The 27,483-nt window shown below is 46.5% G+C and overlaps 1 protein-coding gene across 1 annotated transcript in view; it reads right to left on the reverse strand.

Annotated features, from left to right (window-relative positions):
- OCRL (OCRL inositol polyphosphate-5-phosphatase) overlaps positions 1 to 27,483 on the reverse strand; it is a 2,544,778-nt gene that overhangs the window by 2,375,502 nt on the left and 141,793 nt on the right. The window contains exon 4 of the mRNA XM_044057236.1: positions 169 to 207. Within this exon, the coding sequence (XP_043913171.1) occupies positions 169 to 207 (39 nt within the window). The remainder of the gene's footprint in view (positions 1 to 168; positions 208 to 27,483) is intronic.

Raw genomic sequence — 27,483 nt, forward strand, 5'->3', positions numbered from 1 at the left:
CAAGCCAAATGGGGAACCACCTGACGTCAGGATAACCCAAGTGTAATGACTGCAGCAGTGTAACACGATGAACATCTGGAAAATGGCAAACACTTGTAGATTGCTGACACAATCACTGCTACTAATTAAACATTAACTGTGAAAGCAGAGATGTTATGTTCAACTTACAGGTTGGTGACAAATCAATCAGGACAGCTTCTTCAGCTTCTGCAATAAGAAGTAAGCAAAACCAGAATCAGAAAAAAAAGCAATACACTTAGTTATAAAATAAATTATCAAATCATTGTAACAAGAAGTACTTCTACAAATCAAACGCAGTTAAAGACATTCAATGTGAATACTTCCCTTAATTACATAAGAAAAGCATAGCACAGCTGAGAGACCCGAACCTTACCCTGCACCTATTATACTACTAATTCACAAATGTCGCCTTTGAGTACTTCGATGCCCAGCTGAAGTGATGCCTAAGAAGGAAACACCCAAACAGAAACAAAAGTTGACACAAAAAGGTACAAAACAAAAACCACGAAGAGCCTGCATACAGAAATATTATAAAGTTACTGTTGAGAAAAACAAGTGAGCGAGTAATAGGTATTAACAGTGAACTGCTTAAGCATGTTTTTTTAAATGGTACATACAAGATGATGGACTGCAAAATACTGCTTAGCCAGTAACATAAAAGACAAGGGACTAAACTTCATTTCCAACCTGCTATGCGATAAGGTTTAACTTAGAGTAAGAAAGAATCACTGAAAAAAGCTGAAACCAGGCCTGGGTACTTTATATGATGTCTTTCACACCAACACTTCAACATCAAAGTGAATTCAGAATAGTGTTTTGCTTTTTTCTTTTTTAATTTGTTTTGGATATCGGTCTTCCACACCAACATATCCTGCCCAGGGTTAACTTGCTCTTCATAGATCAGGACTTGGCTAGCATAACGATTCAATTGTAAGTTTAGGAAGTGGTTGGAGAGCAGAAGCGGCGGCAAAAGCATGGTGCCATCCTGGTGGTTGGAGAGCAGAAGTGGCGGCAACAGCATGGTGTCATCCTGGTGGTTGGAGAGCAGAAGTGGCGGCAACAGCATGGTGTCATCCTGGTGGTTGGAGAGCAGAAGTGGCGGCAACAGCATGGTGCCATCACGGTGGTTGGAGAGCAGAAGTGGCGGCAACAGCATGGTGCCATCCCGGTGGTTGGAGAGCAGAAGAAGCGGCAACAGCATGGTACCATTGATCTTTTCCTGTTTATACTCTTCCCACTCACAGTATAATGTGTACTGCCATCTATGCAAAAAGTACAGTTGTGTACACTTACCATAAATGTAGATGTTAGAGTGTATTCACTGTTGCAGTCATTACATTTGGGTTATCTACTTGCAGTAGCCCTCAGTCGGCCTGATTAACAAAGTCTTGGGTCCTACGACGGTTGCTGTATCTTCTTCCATGATGTCAGGTCGTCAGGGGTATAAAACATGCAGCCGACGTCATTACATCAGTTTTTCCTGCCCCAGATGTCAGGTGCCCCCTAATGGAAAGCAATTAAATAAAGAAGTTATGTACTCACCATAACGTTCCATCTGAGTAGGTAACTTCATTTGTCAGCAACCTGTGGGTATCAGATCCGAATCGGATCCGAGCCGGCAGTTTTATTCAGCTAAGATCCGAGCTCCAAACTCCTCCCCCTTACCCATAACCCCCTGCCATCCCTCTCTGTCCTCAGATCGAGTTTGCTATAGTATCATAGAATACTACAAAACAAAGGATCAGCTAAACATCCTAACCTGATGTCATCTGGAAAGGAAGCACAAAGATCCTAAAAGGACGAACTAAAGGTTAGGGGGACGGAGGGGGGTTGGTTGCTGACAAATGAAGTTACCTACTCAGATGGAACATTATGGTGAGTACATAACTTCTTTTTCTGAAGTAGTTAACTTCAATTGTTCATCAACCTGTGGGACAGTGTCCCCAGCTACCAAAAACTTGGGAGGTCCTCATGGAAGAATATTCTGGAGCACTGCAGAGCCAAAGGATGCCCTCCCTCTGGAAATTATATCCAACTTGTAATGGGTAAAAAAGTATGGGATGAAGCCCAAGTGGCTGCTGAACAAATGTCATCCAAGGACACACTGGACCAAAAAGCAGCAGAAGTAGAAATCGATAGAGTAGAATGGGCGTGAACTCCAACAGGTTTAGGTCGGCCAGAACTCTTATATGAGAGAAGTATACATTGGGAAATCCATCTGGACAATGTAGCTTTTGACACAGGTTTACCCAAAAAGGGTTTAGCAAATGAGACAAGGAGTTGCTCAGATTTCCTATGTTCAGCAGTCCTGTGTAAGTAGAACCTCAATTGTCTGTGCATGTCCAAAGAATGTAATTTGTATTCACCTTTGTTATGATAATTTGGGGAAAAAAACAGTAAATTGATAGATTGATTAATGTTGGACTCAGAGGCAACTTTAGGCAAAAAGGAGGGATTGGTCCTGAGAGAAAAGTACAGTTTTGTACCTACCATAAATGTAGATGTTCGAGTGTTCACCCTGCTGCAGTCATCACACTTTGGTTATCCTGTTGTCAGGCGGTCCCGCAGTCGGCCGGATTTCCAAAGTCTTGGTCCGACGTCGGTTGTTGTCGCCTCATCCCTGACGTCAGTGCGCCAGGGGTATATATATTGCAACCGACGCCATTTTCTTCAGTTTTTCTTGCCCCAGATGTCAGGTGCCCCCAAAAAGGTGATCCAAATCAGTACCAAAAAGTGAGAACACTGTACAGACCCAAAAACCCTTCAGCTATAAGCAAATACATCAGTAAGGCATAGCAGAGGTTTAGCGGTTTAGCCAGCAAATCAGAGGGGTTGGAGGGAGGGTAACCTGGACTGCAGCAGGGAGAACACTCGAACATCTACATTTATGGTAGATACAAAACTGTACTATGTTCATCGTGTTACCCTGCTGCAGTCATCACACTTGGGTTGAATCCCAAAGCTAAGGTAGGGTGGAGGCATTATAGAAGGTTAGTGGAGGCAATGAGCTCCTGCAGAACTGCAGTGGCGAAGCCTGCCCTGGACTTAGAATAAAGAGGCAAGTGATAGTGTTTGGTGAAGGTGTGTACAGAACTCCCAAGTTGCAGCTTCTAAAATTTCCTTGGTAGGAACCCCCCCTGAGAAAGGCTGTAGAGGTAGCTGTTGCCCTGGTAGAGTGGGACCTAACGGTAGGAGGAACTGGTTTCCCATGATGGGTATAGCAGAATCGTATGCAATGGCCTATCCATTTAGAAATGGTTTGCTTGGAAATGGCCTTCCCTTGAGTAGCTGTAGCATAGTAAACAAAGAGCTGGTCCGTTTTTCTGAAAGCCTTAGTTTTATCCAAGTAATATCGAAGCTGCCTGTGAATGTCCAAGGAATGTAGGAGTCTCTCACCTTTGTTCTGTGGATTGGGGAAGAAAGTGGGTAGATGGATGGTTTGATTTAAAGCTACACTGGAAACCACCTTAGGCATGAAGGAAGGATTAGTTCGTAGAGAAACTCTGTCTTGATGAAAAATGAGGATAGGTTCCACTGCCATAAGTGCCTATAATTCTGAAACTCTCCTAGCAGACGTTATTCCCAGGAGCAAGGCAGTCTTCCAAGATAGGAACTGAAGGTCTGCAGAAAAAGCTGGTTCAAAGGGAGGTAATGTTAGTTTTTCCAGAACAAAGTTGAGGTCCCATGTAGGCGTAGGAGCTCTTCTGGGTGGCCTAATGTTTTTTGCCCCTCTGAGGAACTGCCTTAGGAGTGGATTTGAAAATAAAGGTGGGTCCGTGTCGTAGTGAGCTGAAATAGCTGAAGCATGGATTTTAATTGAGGAGAAGGAAAGTCTTTTCTGCAACATCTCAGCTAAATACTGCAGAATGTGAGGCATATGAGGCTGAGTTGTATCTAGGCCTTTAGCTTGGTTCCAAGCAGAAAACCTTTTCCATTTGTCCGAGTAAGCCTTCCTGGTGCTTGGCCTCCTGGCTTCTAGAATAACATCCAATACTGTTTGAGAAAGAGGAGCTGGTTGGCTACTTAACTGATTTGCCATGCCGCCAGGTTTAAGGTTTTGATCTGGCTGTGTAGAATCTGCTTGTCTTGCTGTGTGAGCAAATGAGGTATTTGTGGCAGTATCCATGGTGGGCTGTGAGCCATATTCTTCAAAAGTGGGTACCAGTGATGGCGTGGCCAGTCTGGGGCTATGAGAATCATTCGAGGTTTCTCCTTTTTGACCTTCAAAAGAACCTTTGTGAGAAGAGGTAATGGAGGAAAGGCATATGCCGTCAGGTTTTTCCAACTGAAGGAGAGAGCATCCACTTTCCATGCTTGTTGGTGGAATGTCCTTGTACAAAATTTTGTCAGCTGGTAGTTTTGAGGACTGGCAAACAGGTCTATATATTTGGTAGGCCCCATCTTTGAGTTATCATTGCAAATATTTGTGGGTCTAGCTTCCACTCGTATGGATCTTTGATGTTTCTGCTTAGGTCGTCTGCCAATGTGTTTTTCTGTCCTGGCAGGAAGTGAGCTTGTAACTGGACTTGGTAGGTCAGAGCTGTGTTCCATAAGATTATTGCTTGCCTGCAAAGAGGGTAGGAATGTGTGCCCCCTTGTTTGGTTATGTGCCACATTACTGTGGTGTTGTCCGTCTTTATTGCCAGTTGTCCAGGCTGTAGTAGATCCTTGAAGGCTGTCAGAGCTTTCTGTACAGCAAACATCTCTTTTTGGTTTATGTGCAGTTTTCTTTGTTCTGCAGTCCATAGGCCTTGAATGCATTTCCCTGCCATGTGAGCCCCCCAGGCGTAGTCTGAAGCATCTGTTGTGATAGTTTGCCTGGGTGGGGGCAAGGTGAAAGGCTGACCCTTGTTGATGTGACATGCCTGTGCCCACCAGAGAAATTCCTGTTGAAGGCAGGGAATGAGAGATATCACTGTGTCCAAGCTGTGGCTGTGTTAAGACCATACGCTTTTTAGGTACCATTGTAATTTCCTCATATGCAGTTTTGCAAATGGTATTATCAGAATACAAGATGCCATGAATCTCAAAGCCTGCGGAATTTTTCTTGCAGTTAATTGGGTCTTTGTTGCCATTGTCTTGAAATATTGAGTCAGTTGTAATTGCTTGTCTGGAGTAAGATAAGCCTTCTGGGCCGTTGTGTCCAAGCTGGCACCCAGGAATGTCATTTTTTGTGAGGGTACTAGTTTTGATTTCTTTTCGTTTACTGTGTACCCCAGGCAATTTAGTAGATGCTTCACAAAAGCCAGATGTTGTATGAGAATGTCTTTTCTTTCTGCTTGGATGAGGCAGTCGTCCAGGTATGGATATATTTGAATTCCTCTTTGTCTGCAGTATGCAATTACTGGTGCCAGGCATTTTGTGAATACTCTGGGCGCAGTAGATAAGCCAAAGGGCAGTGCAGAGAATTGATAATGGGTTGAACCTGCAATGAAACGGAGGTATCTTCTGCAACTTTGTCTGACAGGGACATGCAGGTATGCCTCCTTGAGGTCCAACGTTACCAGCCATGCTTCCTTGCCCAACATGGGAAATAGCTGCTGTAGTGTTAGCATCTTGAATTTGGGAACTTGTAAGTGTTTAGAATTGAAAGGTCCAGAATTGGTCTCCAAGCATTTTCCTTTCTGGGTACCAGGAATAGTCTTGAGTAAAATGCTTGGTCTTGCTCTTGAGTTGGTACCCTTTGAATAGCTTTCATGGCCATGAGAGCTGTAATTTGTTTTTGAGCCTCTGCCCTTTGATTCTGTGGCAGGTTTGGCATTCCTCTTTTTATTGGTAAGGTGTGAAAGTAGAATCTGTATCCTTGTAAAATTATGTCCAGGACCCATTTGTCCTTCGTGACCATGTGCCAGTTGTCTACAAATAATGCTAGTTTTCCCCCCAGGGGGGCTGACAAAAGAGCTTTGTTTGGCCAGTTGAGGTGCAAGTCATTGAGTTTGCCTTCTGGTGGCTTGAGACCTGTCTTCTCCTCCCTTCTGGGTTGGAGTGGTCCATTGGCGAGGCTTATACTGAGCTTGTGGTTGTCCTCTGCCCCTTGGGTACCTGTATTTACCCCTCTGAGGCCTGTCAGTGGCTGGAAAGGACCAATTTTTGGTTGGCCAGTTTCTGCTGAAGCGAGGGGTTTGTACCTGTAGGAAATCTTTGACTGTCTGCATTGATTTTGCCTTAACCTCCATTTTCTTTAAAACGTCTTCTGCTTTAACACCAAAATGAACATCCTGCTGCAAGGGAGCATCTAGTAGTTTTGCTTTAACATGTTCAGGCAGACTCTGCTCCTTTAACTAGGCATGCCTATGTATAACTGATCCAGTGACCGCTGCTCTGCATGAGGCCTCCAAGGAATCAAACCCACATTGTAAGGTATGCTTGCCCACCTGCTCGGTGGCGTGCAACAAATCCTGTACTTCTTTCAATTCAGATTGTTGAGGAAGGGTTGTAATCTTTTGTTTTAACTGAGAGATCAGAAATTGCTGGTACTTAAGCATATTAAATTGACAGTTTAGAGCTCGCATAGCTAAAGTGGCTGAGGTGTAAACCTTTTTCCCCCATCTGTCTAGTGCTCTTGAATCCCTCTCAGAAGGTACTGTTTTTTTAGCCATGGAAGCCTTAGCCCCCTTAGGACCCTGGCAGATGGTCTCTGGGTCAGCTACTGGGCTTTTGTAAAGGAATTTATGGCAATCAGGCACTCTGTAATATCTGTCAGGCTTGGCAGGAGGCAGAGAGTCAGGGTTGAAACTGGATTCTAAATAATCATCATCCACAATGTCCAGAACAGGAGGGATGGCTAGAGGTCTGTGTTGGGGGAGTAAAATAAACTCTCTGAGCCTTTTCTTGGAATCAGAGTAATCCTGGCCTTCCCAGTGAAAATGCTCCCTCATGGTGTGTAAGGTTTCCCCAAAAGAGTAATCTTCTGGAGGGGAAGCTGAGGGAATAGAGTCCTCAGCATCAGAATCTTCATAAGGAGAGAAGGAATGGTCTTGGTCTTCAGAAGAATCCGAAGAAATGGACAGTTGTTCAGAGGAAGCAGATTCTTCCTCTTGTCTAGGCCTTTTGTCAGGAGGGGGCTGGGAACCCCTGATAAGAGTAATCAGATCTTTGGCCATCTTAAGCATCTGTTTCTTAGGCATAGGGCCTTGAACAGAAGACTGAAGTGAAGCTTTTTTTTGATTTGGAAGGAGTCTTTGATTTAGAAAACGTTTTAACTGTGAGAGTCGTCGGTCTGAAAACGCCTTCAGAAAGCGAAGGTGTTTCAGAAGAACCGGCATCCTTGGAAGGTAAGTCGTCAGCAGGGTCTGAAGTAAAAGGCTGCATCGGCCTAGTACATTCCGTCAAAATATCCATAGCGGTCTTGGGTTCCTCAACAGTGGTAGTCGGAGGCTGCGTCGGGGCCTCACAGATAACCGGAGGACCGGATCAACCGAGGCCACGGAATCAGGCTTGGGCCTGGGCTGACTATCCTTATCCCTGCGTTTTTTGTGCACGCCGGTAGTCGGTAGCTCCGACGGCATGTTATAATTAAATTTTCTGCCAAAAAAGTGTTGTGCGAAATCAAACCGTCTTTTAATAGTGCGTTTATTAAATCTAGCACAAAAATGACAAGAAGTGATGTCGTGATCAGGGCCTAGGCAGGGTATACAATAAGAATGGAAATCCTTAGGAGGTATTTGCTTCCCACAAGAAATACAATTTTTAACTTTTTCTGACATCGGTCGGAGGCAAGAAAAGTTTCCCCAATGGGGTACTTAGCTTTATAGAAGACTTCAGTCTGAAACTCAAATTCAAAAATCTCAGGAGTCGGACGACCGGCACTTGCGAACTGCTTCTGCTTCGGGCACCGCGCGGCAAGAAAGACTGGAGAAAATGGCGTCGGCTGCAATATATATACCCCTGGCGCACTGACATCAGGGATGAGGCAACAGCAACCGACATCGGACCAAGACTTTGGAAATCCGGCCGACTGCGGGACCACCTGATGACAGGATAACCCAAGTGTGATGACTGCAGCAGGGTAACACGATGAACATCTCTCTTTATGAAAGACCAGGTATAGAAGTTTGGCACAAAGGGCTTAAAGCTCCGAAACCCTTCTAGCCGAAGTGATAGCAATGAGAAAGGCCGTTTTCCAAAATAAATATTTTAGATCCACCGAAGCTGCAGGTTCAAAGGGAGGGCCAGTAACAGCTGGGAGAACAAGGGTTAAATCCCACAGAGGGACTGCATCCTTAACAGGAGGCCTTAACAAGAAAGTACCTTTTAAGAAAGTCTTGCAGATCTTAGAAGAAGCAAAAGGACCGAGATCACTTCCCACATGAAAGTGGGAGATCGCTGCTAATTGGACTTTGACCGTAGAGGAGCTGGCACCTTGGTCAAATAAATATGACAAAAAATCTAATGCAGCTGGTATCGAGGCTGTAAAGGGATCCAAATTTCTATGTTCCGCCCAGATTGAAAAACATTTCCATTTGCTCTTATAGACCTTCCCAGTAGAAGGTTTATGAGCTGCTACTAAAATAGCAGTAACAGAAGAGGAGATGCCGGGAGTCCTAGCTATTATTGGAACTGCAAAAAACCAAGCTGTGAGCTTGAGATTGTCCAGGTTTGGGGTTGTCAACCCTAGGGGGTGAGATATCAGATCCGGAGTGGGATCCAAAATCCATGGAGGATTCACTAGATGAGACCATAGGCAAGGGAACCACATTTGACAAGGCCAGAATGGGGCTATGAGGATCACTCTGCTCCCCAACCAACGAGCTTTCTGCAATAATTTTACCATCAGAGGAAGAGGTGGATAAGCATAAAGTAGACCGGATGGCCAAACATGCACTACAGCGTCTCTGGGGGATTCCCCTGGTGGGGGAAGTAGAGCAAAGTACTCGCTGCACTTTGCGTTCGAAGGCGACGCGAAGAGATCGCAGCAAGGTTGACCCCACTTGAGGAAGATTTGCTTCGCTACTCTCGGGTTCAGAGACCACTCGTATGGCGAGAGGATGGCTCGACTCAGCCTGTCTGCCAAAATGTTCGACCGACCCAGAATGTATGTTGCTATGAGAAAGCGGTTGGTGGCAATCGCCCGGTTCCAAACTCTCATGGCCTCTCGACAAAGCGGATAGGATCTGGTTCCCCCCCGTTTGTTGATATACCAGACTACTGATATGTTATCTGTTTGAATTGCAATTGTCCCCAAGGAAAGAAGGGGCCTGGAGTGCTTGCAACGCTAAAAGCACCGCCCTCATCTCTAGGACATTGATGTGCAACATGGTCTCCGAGTGGGTCCACGTGCCTTGGACGGTTCTGCCCATCCAGTGCCCCCCCCCCACCCGAGGCGAGAAGCATCCGTGGTCACCGTGGCATGAGGTGGGGACATTGAGAAGGGGCGCCCTTCCCGGAGATCCGAGGACTGGATCCACCAGAATAGGGATTTCCTACAAACCTTGCTGAGGGGGATAGATGCACTTAGCGGATTTTGCAGGATGGACTACTGAACCTGCAAGGTCCATTGTAGGACCCTCATATTTAGACAAGCTAGAGGTGACAGATTGATGGCCGCAGCCATGGAACCTAGCGCCCTCAGGACCAATTCCGCTGGAGGAGCCGGGGATTGTAGAAGGGTCAGCACGTGGAGTGTCAAAGTTCGAAAGCCTGTCCGGAGTTAGGAAGACCCTCAACAGGTTTGTGTCTAACCTGGCCCCTTTGAAATCCAAGATTTGAGTTGGTTGAAGGGAGGATTTCTTGAGATTGCTTGAGATTCCCAAATGAGAGGCCAAGTGAAGGAAGTAATTCCTGGCTGAACTTAGTAGATGCCTGGTGGGGGCGGTCAGGAGCCAGTCGTGTAGGTACGGAAAGACCTGTATTCCCTGAAGCCTCAGGTGGGCCGCTACAACTGCCATAACTTTGGTGAACACCCTGGGGTCTGTGGTGGGACCAAAGGGGAGGACCCTGAACTGATAGTGGCTTGCTTCCAGCCAGAAGCGGAGAAACCTTCTGGATTGTCTGTCCATCAAAATGTGGTAGTACGCATCCTTGAGGTCTATAGAGCACATCCATTCGTTCTCCTGCAGGAGTGGGAGAATGGATTGAATGGTGACCATCCGTAACTTTTCTTTGGCAACCGACAGGTTTAGAGTGGACAGGTCGAGGATTGGTCTTAAGTCCCCCGTCTTTTTTGGCACCAGAAAGAACCTGGAGTAAAAGCCTGATCCGGATTGATCTTGGGGGACGGGCTGGATTGCTCTTTTTTCTAGCAGCTGCTTTATTTCTGTGGCTGCTGCCTCCCTTTGATTGGGTGGGACATCGGCGAAGCTTCGGGGGGTCTGAGACGGAGATTCAGAAAGGGGATAGTGTAACCTCTGGATATGATTCGAAGCACCCAGCGATCCGTTGTAATGGACTCCCAAACTGCTAGGTGCCTCGAGAAACGCCCCCCCCGACTGCCTCCAGAGTGGAGCAGTCGGACAACCCCTCAGGGCTGCTGCATGGGACGATCCGAAAAGGGTTCTCTCAACCTGAAATTCTTCGGTCCCCCTCTGCCTCTGGGCCGGCGCCATCCTGTCCTCCTCTGCCTCTGAGGGACGTGGGGTCCGGAGCGAAACTGGACTGTTGAGATTTCCGGAACCACATCTTCTTTTGTCCCCTTTGGTTCCTGGAGAAGGACCTCTGGGGAGCAGAGAAGCAGATCCCGACGGCAGACGTCTTCCCGTCTTTCTCGCTCTGGACCAACGTGTCGCGGACGGTCTTGCCAAACAGCGAAGGGCCGTCAAAAGAGGCATTTGCGAAGGACGCCTTGAAGGGTTCCGCAAAGTTGCAGAGACGGAGCCAAGCACGCTGTCATAAGACAATGCCTGCTCCGCTAGCTCTAGTGGCTCCTTCCGTAGCATGGGAAAGAAGCAGCATAGAAGTGTTCGAAATGGACTTAAGAGTGGCCATTCGAGCTGAAAATGTTTTCTTATCCTCGGCCGACATGGACTCTGGGGGCGACCCGGCATATTCTTTGATGAGATCCCGCTGGAGTCGTATCACATGTGCCATATAGTTCAGCGACCTTACGAAGAAGGTAGCTGAAGCGAACATCCGCTCCCCTAGGCAGTCCATCGTCTGGGACTGCTCGTCAGGAGGGTGGACCGAAGAACTCTCCTGGGCTAGTTCCTTCTTGGTGGCAGCCACCACCAACATGGCATCTACTGGGGCCACCCTTGCTCTAAACCGTTCTATCTGTGGGTGGGCTGAGGATTTTGTCTGGTCTCTTTGGTATGGGCTCCACAGTGTCCGGTTCCTTCCATGCCCTGGTAATAATCAGATCTACCAGGGGATCGGCGGGAGGGGACATCCAAGAGGTAGACGGGCCTGCGTCAAACGCCTCCAGAAACACAGACTCATTGGAGGAAGGTTTTTGGGCTGACCATCCCCCTCTAATACGAAGCATTTCCATAATGTCTCCGAAGGAGACGTCCTCGGGGGGGGGGGTGACCTTGGGGAAACCTTCCCCTAAGTCTGTGTCCTCTGTCAGGGACTCGGGTGAGTCCAAGTGCCTCCTCTTGCACTTACGTTTGTGAGGAACCTCCTCGAGGGGGGGGGGGGCTGTCCGTAGATGCCTCACCAACCACATCCTGTTCCTCTAAAGGAACCATCTGGGACGTAGGTGCAGGCTGTCCCTGGAGCCAGATGATGGGAGGTAGGCCCATCTGAGAGGGAGTGAAGGGTGGAACCGTAGCAGGAGCCTGGGGTCTCGAATCCCTCAACAAGACCCTCTCCACAACATCGAACGGCAAAGAGGAACTGCTCTCTCTGGGACCCGAGAGCAGTCCCCTCGGATCCGAGGCGTGGACCGGAGCTGGCGCCGATGCAATCTGATCCAAACGGCCAGTATGCTCCGACCGAGACGGAGCCAAAGACACACTGACACCTCCAGATCCGAAGCTCAGCTCACAGCTCCGAGAGCTCATATCCGAAAAGGGACCCGACAAACTCGAGGGTGCAGTCGGAGCCGAAGTAGGGTGTACTATCGGCGCCGAGCCTCCCCCGGCTCCGATGCTACCTGGATCCGACGGCTACGAACCCCGGAAGTGGGTCAGAGAAGGAGCAATCGGGGCGAAAAATGGGGTTGAGCTCCCCCCCGTGGGGGGGGGGGGGCAGGAGCACTCCCATCTGCAGTTGGGCCTGGAGAAACCTACGCATCATCCGGTCCATATCTGCATTGAACAAACTGAGTATATCTAGACGAGGCCACCAAGGCTGGCCTGGAGTGCCGCCTCGATGACCTCGAAGGTGGCCGGGTCTCCTCCTCCAGCTCCAGGGAAAAATGAGGTGAATGAAGCCGGGAAGGAGAAGGCCCAGACGTCCTAGGAGAGGCTATCTGTTTAGCCAGCGTAGCCCAGGAGGAAGATTCGGCCCGCCACTTGTGGTTTTTCTCTCTCCTTTTCACCCTCCTAGATTCCCTCTCCTCCTGAGCCAAGGTGGGAAAGTGAGTCCCGGCCGGGGGAGCAGGGATGGAAGGCGGGACCGCCGCGGTCACAGCCAGTGCCGCCGAGGGAGAACAGGATGAAGCCGAGTCTGGGGGCAGAAGTCCCGCCAGAATCAGCTTCGACTTCCTGTCCCTCATAGCCTGGGGTTGAAGGCTGCACAAATTGTGCAGCCCAAGGAGAGATGGTCAACCCCAAGACAGATAACACACAGAGTGTGGCTATCCGCTGGGGAAAGCTTATGGCCACACTCGGTGCATTTGGAAAAAATTGCTTTCGGGGCCTCAGACATGGTAACAAAAGATAGGCCCAACCCGCACACACACCTTCACACACACGGGGGGGAAGACTAAAGTAACTAAAAGATAGAAAAAAATTACTAACAGGTTTAGCAATTTAAGAGAAAAGGGGAAAAGTACAGTTTTGTACCTACCATAAATGCAGATGTTCGAGTGTTCACCCTGCTGCAGTCATCACACTTGGGTTATCCTGTCGTCAGGCGGTCCCGCAGTCGGACGGATTTCCAGTCTTGGTCTGACGTCGGTTGCTGTCGCTTCATCCCTGACGTCAGTGCGCCAGGGGTACATATATTGCAACCAACGCCATTTTCTTCAGTTTTTCTTGCCCCAGATGTCAGGTGCCCCCAAAAAGGTGATCCAAATTAGTACCAAAAGGTGTGAACACTGTACAAACACAAAATCCCTTCAGCTATAAGCAAATACATCAGAAAGGCATAGCAAAGATTTAGCCAGTAGATCAGAGGGGTTGGAGGGAGGGTAACCTGGACTGCAGCAGGGTGAACACTCTAACATCTACATTTATGGTAGGTACAAAACTGTACTATGTTCATTGTGTTACCCTGCTGCAGTCATCACACTTGGATTGAGTCCCAAAGCTAAGGTAGGGTGGAGGCATCATAGAGGGTTAGTGGAGGCAATGAGGCCCTGCAGAACTGCAGTGGCGAAGCCTGACCTGGACTTAGAGTAAAGAGGTAAGTGATAGTGTTTGGTGAAGGTGTGTACAGAACTCAGAGTTACAGCTTCTAAAATTTCCTTGGTAGGAACCCCCCTGGGAAAGGCAGTAGAGGTAGCTGTTGCCCTGGTAGAGTGGGATCTAATGGTAGGAGGAACTGGTTTCCCATGATGGGTATAGCAGAATCGTATGCAATGGCCTATCCATTTAGAGATGGTTTGCTTGGATATGGCCCTCCCTTGAGAAGCTGTAGCATAGGAAACAAAGAGCTGGTCAGTTTTTCTGAAAGCCTTAGTTTTATCCAAGTAGTAACGAAGTTGCCTGTGAATGTCCAAGGAATGCAGGAGTCTCTCACCTTTGTTCTGTGGATTGGGGAAGAAAGTGAGTAGGTGGATGGTTTGATTTAAAGCTACACTGGAAACCACCTTAGGCATGAAGGAAGGATTAGTTTGTAGAGAAACTCTGTCTTGATGGAAAATGAGGAAAGGTTCCACTGCCATAAGTGCCTGTATTTCTGAGACTCTCCTAGCAGAAGTTATTGCCAGGAGCAGGGCAGTCTTCCAGGCTAGGAACTGAAGGTCTGCAGAAAAAGCTGGTTCAAAGGGAGGTAAGCATTAGTTTTTCCAGAACAAAGTTGAGGTCCCATGTTGGTGTAGGGGCTCTTCTAGGTGGTCTAATGTTTTTTACCCCCCCTGAGGAACTGCCTTAGAAGAGGATTGGAAAATAAAGGTGGATTAGTGTTGTAGTGAGCTGAAATAGCTGAAGCATGGATTTTAATAGAGGAGAAGGAAAGTCCTTTATGCAACATCTCAGCTAAATACTGCAGAATGTGAGGCATATGAGGCTGAGTTGTGTCTTGGCCTTTAGCTTGGTTCCAAGCACAAAACCTTTTCCATTTGTCCGAGTAAGCCTTCCTTGTGCTTGGCCTCCTGGCCTCTAGAATAACATCCAGTACTGCTTGTGAAAGAGGGGCTGGTGGGATGCTTAATTGATTTGCCATGCAGCCAGGTTTAAGGTTTTGATCTGGCTGTGCAGAATCTGCTTGTCTTGCTGCGTGAGTAAATGAGGAATTTGAGGCAATATCCATGGTGGGCTGTGAGCCATATTCTTCAATAGTGGGTACCAGTGCTGGCGTGGCCAGTCTGGGGCTATGAGAATCAGTCGAAGTTTCTCCTTTTTGACCTTCAAAAGAACCTTTGTGAGAAGAGGTAATGGAGGAAAGGCATATGCTGTCAGGTTTTTTCAACTGAAGGAGAGAGCGTCCACTTTCCAAGCTTGATGGTGGAATGTCCTTGTGCAAAATTTTGTCAGCTGGTAGTTTTGAGGACTGGCAAACAGGTCTATATTTGGTAGACCCCATCTCTGAGTTATCATTGTAAATATTTGTGGGTCTAGCTTCCACTCGTGGGGATCTTTGATGTTTCTGCTTAGGTCGTCTGCCAATGTGTTTTTCTGTCCTGGCAGGAATTGAGCCTGTAACTGGACTTGGTAGGCCAGAGCTGTGTTCCATAAGATTATTGCTTGCCTGCAAAGAGGGTAGGAATGTGTGCCCCCTTGTTTGTTTATGTACCACATTACTGTGGTGTTGTCCGTCTTTATTGCAAATTGTCCTGGCTGTAGTAGATCCTTGAAGGCTGTCAGAGCTTTCTGTACAGCTAGCATCTCTTTTTGGTTTATATGCAGTTTTCTTTGTTCTGCAGTCCATAGTCCTTGAATGCATTGCCCTGCCATGTGTGCCCCCCAGGCATAGTCTGAAGCATCTGTTGTGATAGTTTGCCTGGGTGGGGGCAAGATGAAAAGCTGACCCTTGTTGAGGTGACATGCCTGTACCCACCATAGAAATTCCTGTTGAAGGCAGGGAATGAGAGATATCACTGTGTCCAAGCTGTGGCTGTGTTGATACCATACGCTTTTTAGGTACCACTGTAATTTCCGCATATGCAGTTTTGCAAATGGTATTATCAGAATGCAAGATGCCATGAAGCCCAAAGCCTGCAGAATTTTTCTTGCAGTTAATTGGGTCTTTGTTGCCATTGTCTTGAAATATTGAGTCAGTTGTAATTGCTTGTCTGGAGTAAGATAAGTCTTCTGGGCCGTTGTGTCCTAGCTGGCAACCAGGAATGTCATTTTTTGTGAGGGTACTAGTTTTGACTTCTTTTCATTTACTGTGTACCCCAGACAATTTAGTAGATGCTTCACAAAAGCCAGATGTTCCAAATTAAAAAACCTCAGGATACACCACGAGAAGTGAGAGCACAATCTTCTTTTATTCAGTAGTCAACATAAAAACAAAAGGATAAGCGCTTTCGCGTGCTCATAGCACGCTTCTTCAGATCACCAGATGTTGTAAGAGAATGTTTTTTCTTTCTGCTTGGATGAGGCAGTCATCCAGATATGGATATATTTGAATTCCTCTTTGTCTGCAGTATGCAATTACTAGTGCCAGGCATTTTGTGAATACTCTGGGCGCAGCTGATAAGCCAAAGGGCAGTGCAGAGAATTGATAATGGGTTGAACCTGCAATGAAACGGAGGTATCTTCTACAACTTTGTCTGATAGTGACATGCAGGTATGCCTCCTTGAGGTCCAACGTTACCAGCCATGCTTCCTTGCCCAACATGGGAAGTAGCTGCTGTAGTGTTAGCATCTTGAATTTGGGAACTTGTAAGCGTTTGGAATTGAAAGGTCCAGAATTGGTCTCCAAGCATTTTCTTTCCTGGGTACTAGGAAGAGTCTTGAGTAAAATCCTTGGCCTTGCTCTTGAGTTGGTACCCTTTGAATGGCTCTCATGGCCATGAGAGCTGTAATTTGTTTTTGAGCCTCTGCCCTTTGATTTTGTGGCAGGTTTGACATTCCTCTTTTTATTGGCAAGGTGTGAAAGTGGAATCTGTATCCTCGTAAAATTATGTCTAGGACCCATTTGTCCTTTGTGACCATGTGCCAGTTGTCTGCAAATTGTGCTAGTTTTCCCCCCAAGGGGGCTGACAAGACAGCTTTGTTTGGCCAGCTGAGATGCAAGTCATTGAGTTTGTCTTCTGGTGGGTTGAGACCTGTCTTCTCCTTCCTTCTGGGTTGGAGTGCCCCATTTGTGAGGCTTATACTGAGCTTGTGGTTGTCCTCTGCCCCTTGGGCGCCTGTATTTACCCCTCTTAGGCCTGTCAGTGGCTGGAAAGGACCAATTTTTTGTTGGCCAGTTTCTGCTGAAGCGAGGGGGTTGTACTTGTAGAAAATCTTTGACTGTCTGCATTGATTTCGCCTTATCTTCCATTTTCTTTAAAACTTCTTCTGCTTTAACACCAAAAAGAACATCCTGCTGTAAGGGAGCATCTAATAGTTTTGCTTTAACATGATCAGGCAGACTTTGTTCTTTTAACCAGGCATGCCTACGTATAACTGATCCAGTGACAGCTGCTGACGTCGGCAGGAGGCCTCTAAAGAATCAAACCCACATTGCAAGGTATGTTTGCCCACCTGCTCGGTGGCGTGCAACAAATCCTGTACTTCTTTCATTTCAGATTGTTGAGGTTATCTTTTGTTTTAACTGACAGATCAGAAATTGCTGATACTTAAGCATATGAAATTGACAGTTTAGTGCTCTCATAGCTAAAGTGGCGGAGGTGTAAACCTTTTTCCATCTGTCTAGTGCTTTTGAATCCCTTTCAGAAGGTACTGGATTTTTAGCCATGGAAGCCTTAGCCCCCTTGGGACCCTGGGAGATAGTCTCTGGGTCAGCTACTTGTCTTTTGTAAAGGAATTTGTGGGAATCAGGTACTCTGTAGTATCTGTCAGGCTTGGCCGGGGCAGGAGGTAGAGAGTCAGGTTGAAACTGGATTCTAAGTAGACATCATCCACAATGTCCAAAACAGGCGGGATGGCTAGAGGTCTGTGTTGGGGGAGTAAAAGAAACTCTCTCAACCTTTTCTTGGAATCAGAGTAATCCTAACCTTCCCAGTGAAAATGTTCCCTCATAGTGTGTAAAGTTTCCCCAAAAGAGTAATCTTCTGGAGGGGAAGCTGAGGGAATAGATTTCTCAGCATCAGAATCTTCATAAGGAGAGAAGGAATAGTCTTGGTCCTCAGAGGAATCCGAAGAAATAGACAGTTGTTCAGAGGAAGCAGAATCTTCCTCTTGTCTAGGCCTTTTGTCAGGAGGAGACTGTGAACCCCTGATAAGAGAAATCAAATCTTCTGCCATTTTGAGCATCTCTTTCTTAGGCATAGGGCCTTGAACAGGAGACTGAAGTGAAGCCTTTTTCAATTTAGAAGGAGTCTTCAACTTGGAAAACATTTGGACTGTAAAAGTCGTCGGTCTGAAAACGCCTTCAGAAACAGATGGCGTTTCAGAAATACCGACGTCCTTGGAAGGTAAATCGTCGGTAGGGCCTGAAGTAAAAGGCTGCGTCGGCCTAGTACATTCTGACAAAATATCTGTAGCGGACTCGGGTTCCAGAACTGCGGTAGTCAGAGGGTGTGTCGGAGCCTCACTGATAACCGGAGAACCAGAGACCGGATCAACCGAGGCCTCAGAATCGGGCTTAGGCCTGGGCTGTCGGTCCTTGTCCCTGCGCTTTTTGTGCACGCCGGTAGTCGGTAGCTCCGACGGCATGTTATAGTTAAATTTTCTACCAAAAAAGTGTCGTGCGAAATCAAATCGTCTTTTAATAGTAAGTTTATTAAATCTAGCACAAAAACGACAAGAAGTGACGTCGTGATCAGGGCCTAGGCAAGGTATGCAATAAGAATGAAAATCCTTATGAGGTATTTGCTTCCCACAAGAAATACAATTGTTAACTTTTTCTGACATCGGTCTGAGGCAAGAAAAGTTTCCCCAACAGGGTACTTAGCTTTATAGAAGACTTCGGTCTGAAATTCGAAAATCTCAGGAGTCGGCCAACCGGCACTTGCGAACTGCTTCTGCTTCGGGCACCACGCGGCAAGAAAGACTGAAGAAAATGGCGCTGGTTGCAATATATGTACCCCTGGTGCACGGACGTCAGGGATGAAGCGACAGCAACCGACGTCAGACCAAGACTTTGGAAATTCGGCCGACTGCGGGACCGCCTGACGACAGGATAACCCAAGTGTGATGACTGCAGCAGGGTAACACGATGAACATCAACACTCATTCATCTATCGATTAAACTAAAAACTTGGTCAAAAAGTAAATTTTGATATAAACTCACGAAGCCCTACGCTTGGAAACTCGTTCTAGATGCTTGAATAAGCTGCGGCAAACGAGATCCAAGGACAGAGAGGGATGGCAGAGGGTTATGGGTAAGAGGGAGGAGCTTGGAGCTCGGATCTTAGCTGAATAAAGCTGCCGGCTCAGATCCGATACCCACAGGTTGATGAACAAATTAAGTTAACTACTTCAGATCTATAAATATACAAGGTTATACCTCCAACAAAAAAGCAAATACACCAAAAAGCTTTTAAGCATAGAAAAGGAGAGAAGAGGTATAGCCAAAAGAAGTCGGGAGCTGGAGGGAGGGTAACCAGGACTGCAAAAGTGAATACGCTCGAACATCTAAATTTATGGTAAGGGTACACAACTGTACTATGTTCTTCGTGTAGATTCCCAAAGCTAAGGATGGGAGGAGGAATTTAGATAGCATTAGGACCAGCTACAAGGCCCTGCAAAATTGCAGTGGCAAAGCCAGCTCTGGATTTAGAGAAAACTGGCAAATGGTAATGTTTGGTGAAAGTATGTACAGAACTCCAGGTAGCAGCTTCTAGGATGCCCCTGGTAGGTATGCCTCTGAGAAAGGTTGTAGAGGTAGATACGGCCCTGGTTGAGTGTGGCTGATCCCCTGTGGGATAGGTTTTCCATGGTGCTTACAGCAGAAATGAATGCAATGGCCTATCCATTTGGAGATGGTTTGTTTTGAAATAGCCTTCCCCTCTGTCCCTGCAGCAAATGCCACCAGCAGTTCAGACTTCCTTTGAGGTTTAGTCCTGTCCAAGTAGAATCTAAGTTGTCTGTGCACATCTAAGGAGTGCAGTATCCATTCCCCTTTGTTCTGTGGATTAGGAAAGAAGGTTGGTAAATGAATGGACTGATAAAACTTCACACTGGATAACAACTTTGGCATTAAAGAGGGATTGGTCATTAGGGACACCCTGTCTGCATGAAAGATGATGAAAGGCTCCACTGCCATAAGGGCCTGTAATTCAGGTACCCTTCTTGCTTAAGTGATGGCTAAAAGGAAAGCTGTTTTCCAAGAAAGGAATTTTAAATATGCAGAAACAGCTGGCTCGAAAGGAAGAAGGGTGAGTTTCTCCAATACAAAGTTAAGGTCCCAGGCTGGAGTTGGAGCTCTCCTGGGTGGTCTTAAACTTTTTGGCCCCTCTGAAGAACTGCTTGAGCAGTGGAGAAGAGGGGAGGTTCTGTGTTATAATGAGCTGAAATGGCTGACGTGAATTTTTATTGAGGAAAAAGACAGGCCCTAGTGAAGCATTTCAGTTAAGTATTGTAAAATCTGAGGTAAATTGGGCACTGCTGTGCTTATCCCTTGAGATTGATTCCAGGCACAGAATCTTTTCCATTTTTCGGCATAAGTTCTAGTACTAGGCCTCCTTGCCTCTAAAATGATATCCAGCACTGGTTTACTGAGGGATGGTAAAAGAGAGCTTAGGTAACTATAGCCAGGCTGCTAGGTTCAGTGTTTGAAGCTGAGGGTGCAGAATCTGGTTCTCCTGCTGAGAATTTGGAAAATGCTGCTGATACTTTAACATATGAAACCGGCAATTCAAGAGTGGCCCTAATGGCCAAAGTTGCAGAAGTGTATACCTTCTTAACCCATCTATCCAGTGCCCTGGAGTCTCTATCAGAGGGGGAAGGATTTTTGGCAGTAGTAGCTTTAATGCCCTTGGGTCCCTGTGAAATGGTTTCAGGATCCGCAGTAGGATTTTTGAAAAGGAACTTGTGAGAGTCAGGAACCCTGTAATATCAGGTTTTCTGGAAGCAGGAGGTTAAGAGTCAGGGGCCATGCTAGATTCCGAAAAGGCATCATCAACAATGAACAGTACAGGAGGTATAGCTAAAGGCCTGCGCTGGGTCAGGAGTAAGAAATCCCTAAGCCTCTTTTTAGAATCCGCAAAATCCCAACTTTCCCAACGAAAATGCTCCCTGAGAGTATGCAAGGTTTCACCAAAAGAGAAATCCTCTGGGGGAAAGCAGAGGGAATAGAGTCCTCAGCATCAAAATCCTCATAGGTAGATAAGGGTAAATCCTGGTCATCAGAGGAAACAGAAATTTCAGAATCCTGGTTAGAAGTATCATAAGCAAACTCAGTCCTAGGTCTCTTAGCAGGGGAAGATTGGCTTCTGGGCGTCAGTTTACTAGGCATGGTTCGAGTTTTAGGCCTGGAAGAAGAAGATGGCGGCGGTTTAATATGCAAGTCAGTAGGCCCGAATACACCCTCAGAAGCCAGTGCCTGCACAGCGGCTCCGGACCCATCCAAGGTAGACATCCACAGGTTCCACAGTTGAAGCATCTTGCAGCATACCGGACTCTGAATGAGTCTCAGTAGAGGCCTGCGAATCTGAAGTAGTGGGTATCAGGGGCTCTGAAAGCACCTCAATGAGTACCGGCGAACTGGGCGGCCTGTCTCTGTCTTTATCTTTGTTTTTTTTCAGAATGTCGGTAGTCGGATGACTTACCGAAGACATATCAGGATAATTGAACCAAGCACCAAAATATTTAGAAGCACAAATATACTGATGGATAGTTTGTGGTTTAAATAAGGCACAAAACCGGCAGCAAGGTACGTCGTGGTCAGGGCCTAGTCAAGAAATACAGTGCGAATTAAAATCTTTATGAGGCATTTGCTTTCCACAAGAAATGCAACTATTTACTTTTACTGGCATCAGTTTAGAGCAAGAAAAAGTTTCCTCAACAGGGTACTTAGCTTTTAGTTGAAGACTTCTGAAACTCGAAAACAAAAATTTCAGGAGTCGACCGACCGGCACTTGTGAACTGCTTCTGGCACCGCACGTCAAGAAAGAATGATGTAATGATGTTGGCTGCATGTTTTATAACCCTGACGACCTGACGTCACAGAAGAGACAGCAACTGACGTAGGAGCCAAGACTTCGTTAATCAGGCCGACTGAGGGCTACTGCAAGCAGATAACCCAAATGCAATGACTGCAACAGTGAAACACGAAGAACATCTGGTCTGCTGACAAACTGCCAGTGGGCTCCCAACCTTTGTCCTGTAAGGCTAGAGTCTTAAGTCTCTTCCCTCCCTGCCCAGCCACCTCCAAGATACACACAGATGGCAAAATGTCTCAATCCCCTAAAGTGCCAGTTGACTCCCCAAGGTTCAGGTCTGATAACTGAAATTGGGTCATAGTATGAGCTTCCGCCCCTCTGCCACAGAGCTGGCAAGAACAAGGTTTTCTTAAAGGCGTTTAAACACTAGAGCTACTAACTTTAGGGTACTACTGCCTTCTTTGGTGACCTACAAGGTTTCTGAACACAACTGATGGAAATATAACATCCATTAAGTTTACAAGGTGGAACACATTTACAGTAATGTAACTTGATTGCTGACATGTTCTTGTGTAGTAAAACTGCATGCCTACCCTAGCTTATAAGGACGTATCCCATTAAGCAAACTAAGCTATGAACTGCAAAATGGATAACTGTACACAACCAGAAAAGTATAGTTGTGTACACTTACCATAAATGCAGATGTTTGAGTGTCTTCACTGTTGCAGTCATCACTGTAGGGTTCTTCCTGCCAGCAGGCAGTCCTCGGTCGGCCAGAATCCCAAAGTCTGGGTCCGGCGTCGGCTGTTCAGTCATGCTCCCTGACGTCAGAGTGCTAGGAGTACAAAGCTGCCAGTCAACGCCATGTTCTCCAGTTTTTCTTGCCCCAGATGTCAGGTGCCTAAAAGTGAAGGCTAATAGTAAAACAAAAATGAAACATACAACAAACCCCATACCCTGTAGCAAATACACCTCAGAAGAAGGGTAAAGTAGGAAACCACACTAATGAAAGTATAAGAGGGGACAGGAGGGTGGGTAACCCAGACTGCAACAGTGAAGACACTCAAACATCTACATTTATGGTAAGTGTACACAACTGTACTATGTTCATCGTGTTTCACTGTTGCAGTCATCACTGTAGGGTTGAATCCCAACGCTGAGGTAAAGGGTGGTGGTTATACAGTAGAAGGGGTGGCTAGAAGGCCCTGCAAGACTGCAGAAGCAAAGCCTGCCCTAGACTTAGAGTAAAGAGGGAGATTATAGTGCTTGGAGAAAGTATGCACTGAACTCCAAGTTGCAGCTTCCAAAATATCCTTGGTAGGTACTCCTCTGAGAAAGGCAGCTGAAGTAGCAGCAGCTCTGGTAGAGTGAGTCCTAATTTTTCCTGGGATTTGCTTTTCATGATGAGAGTAACAAAATCTGATTCCATGAGCAATCCATTTAGAAATGGTCTGTTTTGAAATAGCTTTGCCTTGGGAATTTGTTGCATAAGAAACAAACAGCTGCTCTGTTTTCCTGATATCCTTGGTTCTGTCCAGGTAAAAACAAAGTTGCCTGTGTACATCTAAGGAATGCAAGATCCTTTCCCCCTTATTTTGTGGATTATTGAAAAAAGTTGGCAGGTGAATAGTTCGATTTAAAGCCACTTCGGAAACCACTTTAGGCATGAAAGTAGGATTGGTCCTTAAAGACACCCTATCTTGGTGGAAAATAATATAAGGTTCCACAGCCATGAGTGCTTGTAACTCCGAGACTCTCCTGGCTGAAGGCAAAGCCAGTAGGATAGCTGTTTTCCATGATAAATACTTAATATCAGATGTGGCAGCAGGCTCAAAAGGAGGCAGAGTGAGTTTTTCCAGAACATAGTTGAGGTCCCAGGCAGGTATGGGTGGTGTCCTAGGGGGCCTTAAATTCTTTGCTCCTCTGAGATATTGTTTCAGAAGTGGACGCAAAAAGATTGGAGGATCTGTATTGTAATGAGAGATAGCTGAGGCATGTATTTTTATGGAGGAGAAGGATGAACCCTTATGTAGCATGTCTGATAGGTAAAGTAAAATCAGTGGGATATTAGGAATGAGAGGATCCGAATCCTGAGCATGCATCCAGGTGCAAAATCTCTTCCATTTACCTGCATAAGATTTTCTAGTGCTAGGCTGTCTGGCTTCTAAGATGACATCTATGACCTGTTTGGGAAGGAAAGGATTAATCACAGACCCTGAATTCGCCAGGCTGCCAGGCTGAGAGTTTTGACATGAGAGTGCAGAACCTGGCCCTGGTGTTGGGACAAAAGATTTGGAATCTGAGGTAAAATCCAAGGAGGCTCCTGGGATAGATTCATCAGTGTTGAGTACCAAAATTGACGAGGCCAATGTGGGGCCAGTAAAATCATCATCTTGGTCTTGTCCTGCTTTATCTTTAGTAACACCCGTGGAAGAAGAGGTAGTGGCGGAAAGGCATACCCAGAGAGGTTTCTCCAACTGAATGATAGTGCATCCACTTTCCATGCTAGCTTGTGAAATGTTCTTGTGCAAATAATCTGTAACTGGTGGTTGAGGGGGGATGCAAAAAGATCCATGTCCGGGCAGCCCCAGGCTTCTGTAATCATCTTGAGTATTTGGGCGTCTAGCATCCACTCGTGTGGGTCTGACAGGTTCCTGCTCAGGCTGTCTGCCAGAATATTTTGTTTTCCTGGCAGGAACTGAGCTTGTTGATACACTTTGCAAGCTAGAGCTGTGTTCCATAGAGTCATGGCTAGTCTGCAAAGGGGGTAGGAGTGTGAACCCCCTTGCTTGTTTATGTACCACATAACTGTGGTGTTGTCTGTCCGTATCAGTAGTTGTCCTGGTTGCAGTTGATCCCTGAAAGCCAAGAGGTCATTCTGTACAGCTAACATCTCTTTTACATTGATATGTAGGTGCTTCTGATCCTCTGTCGAAAGACCTTGCAGACCTTTTCCCTGCAAGTGGGCTCCCCATGTGTAATCCGAGGCATCGTGGTTAACACTTTGCTGACTGGAGGCAGACTGAAGGCTTTCCCTTTGTTGTGAAGACATGCCATGGTCCACCAATGGAATTCCTTTTGTAGGCAAGGCAAGACAGCAATCTGTGTGTCTAGACTGTGGCAATGCTGGGACCATACACTTTTTAGGTAACATTGTATTTTTCTCATATGTAGTCTTGCATTTGGTATGAGAAGGATGCAGGAGGCCATGTAACCCAAAGCCTGCAGGAATTTCCTTGCAGTTAGCTGAGTTATTGACGCCAAGGTTTTGAAAGTTGAAGCCAGCTGCTGTTGTTTTTCGGATGACAGGAATGCCACCTGGGTTGTTGTGTTTAGAAGAGCACCCAGAAAGGTTATCTGTTGTGTGGGTGTCAAATTTGACTTTTTTATGTTCAGAGTGAATCCCAGATACTGGAGTAGATTTTGAACAAATTCCAGGTAAGGCATCCTTACTGTCTGCTTGAATAAGGCAGTCGTCCAGATAAGGGTAAATTTGAATTCCCTTGAGTCTGCAATAAGCTACTACTGGTGCCAGGCACTTGGTGAAGACACTGGGCGCAGTAGACAAGCCAAAGGGCAGCGCAGGGAATTGGTAATGTTTCGAGCTGGCCTTGAACCTGAGGTATTTTCTGCATTCCTGTCTGATAGGGATGTGTAGGTAAGCCTCCTTTAAATCCAATGTCACCATCCATGCATTTTTGCTCACCATTGGCAGGAGCTGCTGCAGAGTAAGCATCTTGAACTTTGGTATGTCCAGGAAAGTGTTTAAGGCTGACAGATCCAGGATGGGTCTCCATGAATTTTGCTTTCTGGGAACTAGAAAGAGCCTTGAGTAAAAACCTTGGCCCGTCTCTGATTGTGGAACCAGTTCTATGGCCCTCATAGCCATGAGGGATCCCACCTGGATTAATGCCTCTGACCACTGGTGTTTTGGAAGGTCTTGCCATCCATTTGGTCTTGGCAAGGTATGAAAGTGGAATTTGTAACCTCTTGAAACTACATCCAGAACCCACTTGTCTTGGGTTATTTATGTCCAATTTTGTTGAAAAAGGGAGAGTTTTCCTCCTAGAGGGGCTTCCAGGAGAGAAGTTCATGGAGCCATGCAGGGAAGTCATTGAGCCTGTTTTCTATAAGATTGAGGTCTGTCCTCTCCACCCCCCTGGGGATGGAAGCACTCCACTGTCTAGGTCTGTAAGAGGTCTGTGCTTGGGCCCTCCCTCTGGAGCGCCTATATCTACCCCTCTGAGGCCTGTCCGAGCTGGGAAAGGACCAATTTTTAGTTGGCCAATTTCTGCTAATTCTTGGGGCTGAACTTGTAAGAAATCCTTAACCGTTTGCATGGATTTTGCCTTATCCTCCATTTTCTTTATCACCTCTTCAGCCTTAGACCCAAACAAAACATTATGCTGAACAGGAGCTTCCAGTAACTTTGCTTTCACTTGATCAGGTAAGTTTTGTTCCTTTAACCAAGCATGCCTTCTAATGACTGTGCCAGAGGCAGCCGCCCTGCAAAAAGCCTCCAAGGCATCAAAACCACACTGTAAACCATGCTTCCCCACTTGTTCAGTGGCATGCATCAAATTGCGTAATTCCTTATCTGCACATGCAGTAATGGTACCCAGCTTTTGTTTCATAACAGACGGTACAAATTGCTGATATTTTAGCATGTGAAATTGACAATTTAAAGCCCTAATAGATAAAGTAGCAGAAGTGTACACTTTTTTGTCCCATCTCTCCAAAGCTCTGGAATCCTTATCTGTCGGAATAGGGTTTTTAGCAGAAGCGGCCTTCACCCCCTTAGGACCCGGAAAAATGGTTTCTGGATCAGCAGTAGGATTTTTGTAAAGGAACTGGTGGGAGTCAGGGACCCTGTAATATCTGTCGGGCTTAGAAGGGGCTGGTGGAAAGGAGTCAGGAGTTAAATTAGCCTCAGAAAAGGCATCATCCACAATATCCAAAATAGGAGGAATAGCCAGGGGACTATATTGGGGAAGAAGAAGGAAATCCCTAAGCCTTCTTTTAGATTCCGAGTACTCCTGTCCTTCCCAGTGAAAATGTTCCCTCATGTCATGTAAAGTTTCCCCAAAAGAAAAATCCTCAGGGGGAGAAGCTGATGGAATGGATTCAACAGCATCAGAATCCTCATAAGGAAGGAAAGTATATTCCTGTTCAGAGGAAGGCACTGAAGAAATAGATGCCTGATGAGAAGATTCATAATCCAATTCTTGTCTTGGCCTTTTGTCTGGAGGGGGATGTGAACCCCTAATCATGGTTAATAAGTCCTCCGCCATTTTAAGTAGCTGTTTCTGAGATTTGGGTCCCAGATCAGAAGAGGCCTGGGCTGGTGTCTTAGATTTAGGAGTCTGCCTTTATCAGAAGCTGTGTAGGCCTGAAAACCCCCTCGGAAGCCGGTACAGTACAGTTTTGTACCTACCCTAAATGTAGATGTTCAAGTGCTCATACAGCTGCAGTCATCACAGATGGGTTATCCTGCCGTCAGGCGGGTTCTCGGTCGGCCGAATTCCAAAGTCTAGGTCCGGTGTCGGTTGTCGTCGCTTCTTCCCTGACTTCAGTGCGGCAGGGGTATAAAAGAGGCAGCCGATGCCATTTTCTTCAGTTTTTCTTGCCCCAGATGTCAGGTGCCCCCAGAAGGAAGGCAAAACATAATGTTATGCAAACATGCAATACAGATAAATCAAAAAACAGTAGTTGCAAGCAAATACACCATAAAAGAATACCCCAAATAGGTTGTATGATAGAGGTGATTTTCATAAGGCCTGTCCTAAGAGGGGACGGGGGGGGGGTAACCTGGACTGCAGCTGTATGAGCACTCGAACATCTACATTTATGGTAGGTACAAAACTGTACTATGTTCATCGTGCATACAGCTGCAGTCATTACAGATGGGTAGAATCCTAAAGCTAAGTAAGGGTGGTAGGCACTAAGTGGAACTAGGAGGAGCGAGGATGCCCTGCAGGACTGCTGTGGCAAAGCCCGCTCTAGATTTTGAGTATAGTGGAAGATGGTAGTGCTTGGAGAAA

Source organism: Protopterus annectens, chromosome 15.part0 (genome assembly GCF_019279795.1).
Source record: "Protopterus annectens isolate FY-2018-M chromosome 15.part0, PAN1.0, whole genome shotgun sequence".
Lineage (NCBI taxonomy): Eukaryota > Metazoa > Chordata > Ceratodontiformes > Protopteridae > Protopterus > Protopterus annectens.